The sequence below is a fragment of the Dama dama genome, chromosome 18 (assembly GCF_033118175.1).
Source record: "Dama dama isolate Ldn47 chromosome 18, ASM3311817v1, whole genome shotgun sequence".
NCBI classification, from domain to species: Eukaryota; Metazoa; Chordata; class Mammalia; order Artiodactyla; family Cervidae; genus Dama; species Dama dama.
The window spans coordinates 88,217,997-88,225,664 of NC_083698.1; the positions used below are offsets into that span (position 1 = coordinate 88,217,997).

The 7,668-nt window shown below is 47.8% G+C and overlaps 1 protein-coding gene across 1 annotated transcript; it reads left to right on the plus strand.

Annotated features, from left to right (window-relative positions):
* The first annotated feature begins 1,399 nt into the window (after positions 1-1,399).
* Positions 1,400-3,554, plus strand: HILPDA (hypoxia inducible lipid droplet associated). The gene is given in 3 exon segments (XM_061166409.1): positions 1,400-1,591; positions 2,628-2,846; positions 2,849-3,554. Coding segments are annotated over 2 exon segments (186 nt in total). The 5' UTR covers positions 1,400-1,591; positions 2,628-2,695; the 3' UTR covers positions 2,884-3,554.
* The last annotated feature ends 4,114 nt before the right edge of the window (positions 3,555-7,668 follow it).

Sequence of the window (7,668 nt, forward strand, 5' to 3'; positions counted from 1 at the left end):
TCCTCTGACAGCAGATGGAGCCGGGTTAGTAGGTGAAAGGTCGCAGCCGGGGTTCCGCAACTCCCGGTTGGTCCAGCCTCTTTTCCGCGGAACCGAGGGAGCGCCTGGATTGCCGCTCGTCCAGTCCAGGCAAGCGGAGCCGGCAGTCCTAAAGCTCCGGGGACCTGCTAGAGTCACCAACTCGGAGCTTTGCCCCCCTCCCCTCCCCACGAGGAAGGCAGAGAAACCACCCACGGCCTTCCTTCCACGGCGTGGACATTCCCTCCCAGGGGCCTCCCCACTCCCAGCTTGTCCCCAGCAATTTATTTCCCGAGATCCGCCATTGGGTGCCCTCACGACACCCAGTGACTTGGCGGGGTGGGGGTGGGGGGACAGGGATGAGGTTTGGGAGCACCTTGGGAGGGTGTTGCTTAATGAGGCTTCTCAGCCCCCAATCTGGGCGTAAGTCTAGACTGTGGGAGCTTCCCTCGTAACTCAGTCGGTAAAGAATCTGCCTGCAATGCAAAAGATCCAGGTTCGATTCCTGGATCGGGAAGATCGCGGGGAGAAGGAAATGGTAACCCACTCCAGTATTCTTGCCTGGAGAATCCCATGGACAGAGGAGCCTGGCAGGCTACAGTCCATGGGGTCGCAAGAGTCGGACACGACTTAGGGACTAAACCATCACCTAGACTGTGACCCCCTAGGACTTTCGTTCATCCTCAGACTTCGTTCCGTGGCCACATTGTACACGAGGAATCTGACATCCATTGCCTGCCAAGGGACTCGGTCACATGCACAGACACCAAAGCCAGGTGTGTATTCCACATTTTGGTGCTGCGACAAACTCTCATGGAAGGCAGGGTTTATAATGTAAAAAGATGCCATTCCAGAGATACCAATGGCAAAGGAAACCTAAGGACTCGGAATAGGGACCGGGTGGGGGGATGGGGGGCGTTTGGAATCCTGTTACCTCTAAGAAGTGAAACAGTGTCAACTTTTCCGTTCCTGAATGAAGGAAACAGGCAGTAGCGTGGGGGCAGCGGTGGAGCGAGGGCCTGAGGCCCTCTGACAATCTGTGCTTTGCTGAAATCTGAGGCGAAGAAGGCACCCCCAGCCGCCCGCTGGACCTCATCCCAGGCAGTGAGCGAGCCCTTGGATTGCACCATTATAGGTGTGTGTTCTCCATCGACGTGGTATGCGGGAATAATGACTTTCTAACTCCATCAAACGCTTCCTGCAGCTAGAAAAGGCACTTGAAGTTAATATACACGCCTGCTGCCATGGCCACCTCAGTGACTCAGAGCCGCAGGCGTGTGTCTCTAGAAACGGCCCTGACCGAAGCTGCTGAGAACTGCCGGGAACCCCAGCCCGCCCTCGCCTCGGGGCGGGGCCGCGGGCTGGCGTCAGGGCTCCAGTGCGCGCGCGCGGGCTCCAGGCAGCACCGCGGCTATAAATGGGCGGCGTGGCCGTGGCTCAGAGTTTCGCTGCAAACTGCGCTTTTACCTGCTGAGAGGCGTCTGGATTGACATCTCGTGGGCTGACTTTCCTTCCGACTCCCCGCGACCCATTATTACAGCACGCGGGCCGCGCCTGGCCCTTCCTCCTGGAGGTGAGCGGCTCTGTAGGCTTCCCGGCTCCCCGCCCCCAACCCCTGGGCTGCGTGCCCCGCGGGCCTCCTGGCGTTCCCCTGCCTGGGACTGTGCTCTGGGGAGCGTCCCTTCTCGTCCCCACCTGGGGCCCCACTGAGCCACCCCGCCCAGCTTTCTCCAGGGGTGGCCCTAACTAGGATCCGTGTGCCCACCCCATGCCGTGCCCATCCGGAGCACACCTAGCATCTCCTTCCTGTTGCTTGTAGGAACTGCCCGTTTTCTTGCCTGTCCCCGCTCCCCCGCTAAACTGGAAGGCGCATGAGGTCCGGCTTCCTGTCTGCAGGGCCTCGAGTGGCTTTGGTGCCATCCAGGGTGCCTAACACGTTTGGGTGTTAAAGGCGTACTTGTTAAATAAGTGAACTTGATACATTTTACTGTTAGGATTATTTAGACTTTTTAAAAGTTTATGATTAATTCACACCTGACAGATATGTGAAGGAGATTTCCAGGCAGGTTGCTTTTGCTTTCTCTAGGACATGTTCTTATATTCCCACAATCGACCCCTCGCAACCTTCCCCCCCAAAATAGAACTGGGTTTTTACATCAGGAAGGTTTGTGATCCCTGGACTGTGGAACAGGGATTCTCTATACCTGAAAGCAGAAGTAAAAGTTGTTTTTTTTTTTTTTTTCTTCTGACTTAAAGATTTACTTGTTTTATTAGGTACTTAGACAAAAGCTGATGAACTGGATTTAATACGTGGTCTCTTAATCAGATGTTCTACTGTTGTTGTTGTTTTCATTTATTTTTATTAGTTGGAGGCTAATTACTTTACAATATTGTAAAGTTTTAAGGAATGCTCTTGAATTAGTCCAAGAAGCTGAGTCGTTCCACAGCCAGGTGGGAGCCGCGGCGTTTACAGTGTAAATTTACTTGGAGATTCTGCCCTGGCCCCTGCCTCCCTGACTGGCTGGCCGCCTGCTTAGCTCCAGGGTCAAGGTCAGAGACACGCATATCCCAGAAGGCTGGAGATAAACTTCGCCTCTCTCTCTTCTCAGGATCCGGAGGCCTTTCCGAAGCAGAAGGCAGCTCTGCTGTTCCACAAAGGAGTGGAATCCTTGAAGCTATGAAGCACATGTTGAACCTCTATCTCTTAGGTGGGGTGCTGACCCTGCTCTCCATCTTCATTAGACTGATGGAGTCCCTGGAGGGCTTACTGGAGAGCCCGTCTCCTGGGAGCTCCTGGGCCACCAGAGGTCAGCTTGCCAACACAGAGCCAAGAGCCTTCCAGACTATCCATCCAGAGGGGTGTGATAAGACCTCCCTCCACCGGTTATAACCTTGGGACAGTCTCAAATACTGCCAGCTCTACCAGTTCCCGGGCAGGCAAGCTCCACATCAGTGTTATCAGAGAACTAACTGTTAACTAGGCCCTCGAAGGACCTCATTTGAATACTCCTTGTTCTGGAAAAAGCCTGTTTAATCACAGATCTTAGTGGGTGGCCTGTGGCTGTGGAATGGAGTGATCTCACTCTCCTCCCCAGGCTGCCGTATGCTTGGCTGTCCTGAGCAGCCTGACTTTGTCTTCTCTTAGATGAGGACTTGTGCTGCAACTTCAGCTGTTGGGAGATGGTCTTAGTTTCAATCCTACTTTCTAAGCATCTGCCAAGAATTCTTTTGGACTTGGGCGTCTTATGGTCAGTTTACTTGGTATTCAGCTTTTTTCCCATGAGAGCTCCTCTATGTGCAGATGACAGTTAAGAGTTGTGTGGGTTGGCTGTAGAAAGGGGGAAGGTGGAGTCTTATGTGTCCCGTTCTCATTTTTACATTTTTTAAAGTTCTTCCAACTTAGCGAGTATGTGTGTGTGTGTATTGGTCTGAAGTGGGCGGGGGAATGACAGGGCCTGCTTGGGACAAGGGCATTTTGGCCACCATGTGGCTTAAATAAGTTTTTCTAATGAAATAAAGTTGAATGTATATTTCCACTCTGTGTCTTGTTGACTCCTGCCCTTGAAATTAGTAATAGGGAAGGGTTTTAATGCGCACATCTGAGGTTTCACATCTTAAAGCATGGGAGCAGAAAAGTATGTAAAACACTTTGTTTAAAACATAAGGTAAATAAACCTTTGAATGTGGAGGCAGGCGCACTTGGGGCTGCCCTGTATCAACCAGTTGTCCCAGCCTAGGCCAAGGCTATTAGAGTTTCCTCTTGACACTATCCATCTCTAAAGAAAAAGAAAAATGATCCTTTCTGACAACCCTTCAGCTTCAGTCCCTGGAGAAGACTTGAGCCCAGTAGGCGTTTTTTTCTGTGTTCTTATCTACTCAATTCTGATTGTTCTCCAGGTCAGCTGGTGAAATGTCTGTGCCTCATTGATTATTTCTGGTCTCCCAGACCTAACACCTTGGACTTTCCAGAAAAATGGAGATTCCCCCCCCCTCCCCACCTTGAATTCCCTCCTTCATCCCCACTCAATATTGAAGCATATTCATTCCTCTGAGTATGGTAATTAACACACTCATCTTGGTGCACACATCCTTTTGTATATGGTGAGTTTGATTTACTTTTGCTAAAGGGTAAGAATGGTGCATGGTGTCCTCTGCTAAACCAGTTTTACTTTCTGAGTGTTCTTTATTTTTGGCTGTGCTGGGTCTTTGCAGCTGTGTGGGCTCCTTGAGGAGAGTGGGGGCTGCTTCTAGTTGAAGTACGTGGACTTCTTATACTGTAGTGGCTTCTCTTTTGGGGGAGCACAGGCTTTAGGGCACATAGACTTCAGTAGTTGTGGCTCCTGGGCTCTAGATCACAAGCTCAATAGTTCTGTGGGCTTAATTGCTCCTCAGCATGTGGGATCTTCCTGGATCAGATATCAAACCCATGTCTCCAGCATTGGTAGGCGGATTCTTTTTCACTGAGCCACCACAGAAGCCCTCTTCCTGAGTGTTCTTAAACTCAAGTGCCACTGCCCCAGACTTCCCTGGTGGCTCAGATGGTAAAGAATCTGAGTTCAATCCCTGGGTTGGGATGATCCCCTGGAGAAGGGAATGGCAACCCACTCCAGTATTCTTGCCTAGAGAATAACATGGACAGAGGAGCCTGGCTACAGTCCATGGGGTCACAAAGAGTCAAACACTGAGTGGCTAACACATAGCCCAGAAACCAGTGGTTTGGGCATCATTTTTATTTATTGTGCTGTGATAATTCTTAGTGCTGTTGGCAAGTATTTCCAGCTGCTTACCTTCTTGGCACATGATAAAAGATTGTACTCTTTGGTCTTTTGTGATTGGCTGGGCTTATGTGACTTGTCTTGGTAGCAGAGTACTCTCAGAAATATAGTTGGCTTTTTATCTCTGATTTCAGGCAGTTTCATGCCATAGCTACTCTTTTCTAGACATTTTTCTTAGATTTGGTGTCTCTTCTCATTCTCATGCCTCTTCAACTATTTTGGGGCATTTTGATCTTTTGGTTGGAGACCTGCACCTGAAGTCTCTTTCCCAAGCAGTTTAGCTTAATGGAAATGGTTTACTGAGTGCCACAAATTAAAGAAGGTCTTGGCTCTAAAACAATTTAAACTACTCGGAGGTTTCAACAGAGATGTGATGAGTAGGGTCAACAGCTGTCCCTGTGCCTGTGTTTCCTTGGTTGCCAGGTTTTCAGTGTTAAGAACTGGGATGGTTCTGGTCAAACCAGGACTGTTGGTTAGCATACCAACAAAGCTGAGTTTGAAGTCTCTTTTGAGTGATTTTTGTCACTCCAGGCATCTCCATTTTATCTCTTAATCTTAGGGATGCCCTGGAGGAGGAAATGGCCACTCACAATACCCAAGGTATTCTTGCCTGGGAAATCCCATGGACAGGAGCCTGGTAGGGCTGCAGCCCACAGTGTCGCAGTCAGACACGACTGAGCAACTGAGCACACACTTAGGGATGAGAAGCAGTTGCTTCTGTGAACCCTTGTGCCATCCATGGTGTCTCTTGATCTCTTTATCTTCTTGCAAGCTGGCCAGTTCTCTTCTGAACTCATCCTGGGGTGCTTTGTCAGTGACAGCCAACTGTATCCAATTTCTGCTGCTAAAATTCTATTCTCTTGACTCTCCTAGCTTATTAGGTAGATTATTAAAGTATAACATCTAAGTTACTGCAGGCCACAATTTTACCAAATGCATTGCTGCTATATAACATGAATTGCTGACCTTCCAGCCTCCAGTAAGATTTCTTTGCTGCCCTCCACATTAGTTATTCACACATATTAAGTGTTTCTTTTTAAATAATCTGTAACACCTCCCTCTAGATTCTGATTTCTTTATTAGTCAGGACAAATTAGGTTGTACTGCAGCAACCACCCTGAAAACTTTGCAGCTTAAAACAGAACAATGGCTTAAGGATGTCTTCCCAAGAAGCAGAATTAAGAGCTAATCAAGAACCATTCCCTTTGCTCCAGGTAAGGGACTGTCATCACATCTACACAGTGGAACATCACAGTCACTAGGTTGTTGTGTCTTCCCTTTGTCCCCACTCCCCTGACTGCATTTATCCTGTCCCTGTTCCACCAGAGTACATTAGATGTGTGACACATGGCTTGTTTTAGTTTATCATTCTCTAGCTCAAGCCATATCTGAAACTGTCAATAGCAATTATTGTGCATCAGGCAGATTCTTGAATTTGAACTTGAATTTGATGTTGTGACTGAAGGGAATTCTTGGGTTGTTTCCTTTGTGGGGGAACATACAGTGAATGTGTTCTACCTACAGGAGAAATACTGAGCTGAAGGATTATTGATTAGGAGGGTTATCAGTAGTCATTTGTTCAGTCACTAAGTCATGTCTGATTCTTTGTGACTCCATGGACTGCAACACGCCAGGCTTCCCTGTCCTTCACTAACTCCTGGAGTTTGCTCAGACTCATGTCCGTTGAGTTGATGATGCCATCCAACCATCTCATCCTCTGTTGCACCCTTCTCCTCCTAGCCTCAGTCTTTCCCAGCATCAGGGTCTTTTCCAATGAATTGGCTCTTCAAATCAGGTGGCCAAAGAATTGGAGCTTCAGCTTCAGCATCAGTCCTTCCAATGAATATTCAGGGTTGATTTCCTTTAGGATTGACTGGCTTGATGTCCTTGCTGTCCCAGGGACTCTCAAGAGTCTTCTCCAGCACTGCAATTTGAAAGCATCAATTTTGGGGTGCTAAGCCTTCTTTATAGTCCAACTCACACATAACGTACATGACTGCTGGAAAGATCATCATTCAGTTCAGTTCAGTTGCTCAGTTGTGTCTGACTCTTTGCGACCTGATGAATCGTAGCATCAACATTCCTCAAATATTTCTCCCCTTGCCTTCCAAGCACATGATAGAATCACACTTTCTGACATCCTTTCATTGAATGGGGCCATATAATTAGTTCTGGCCAATAACTTGTGAGTAGAAATGATTTGTGTCAATTTTAGGTTGGCGCATTTAAACACAGGTTCAGAAACCTCCAAAGCCCTCTTTGCTTCTGCCACAGTCACCAGCAAGGCTCTGGATGGATTTGTTCCATTAACGTAGGTCCTGGAGTACCAGTCATAGAGCAGAACCTTCAGCTGATCCCTGATGAATATGTAATGTAAACAAGAAAAAAACTTTGTCTTTTTTTTTTTTTTTAATTGTATTTTATTTATTTACTTGGCTGTGCCAGGTTGTGGTATGTAGGATCTTTAGTTGTAGCATGTGGACTCTTAGTTGCTGCATGTAGGATCTAGTTACCCCACTAGGGATTGGTCCGAGAGCGCAAGAGTCTAAACAACTGGTCCACCAGGGAAGTGCCCCTTTGTTGTCTTAACGCTACTGCGATGTGGACTTTTTGCTAACTTGGCCTATCCTGATAACATTGTTTATAGTACCTACTGCGTGCCGGATGTCAGGCATCAACTAAATCTCATCACTACCTATCTCAGATAACATATGCAAGATAGAGGGAGGGGATGCAAGTAAACAATATTTCATGGCTTTATTATAGAATAATATGTAAAGGACAGTGGCTGCATAAAGTTATTTGTGGACAGGAGACAGATGTCAAGGATCTGAGTTTTATTTTATTTTTAATTTCTTTATATTGGTTGTGCCAT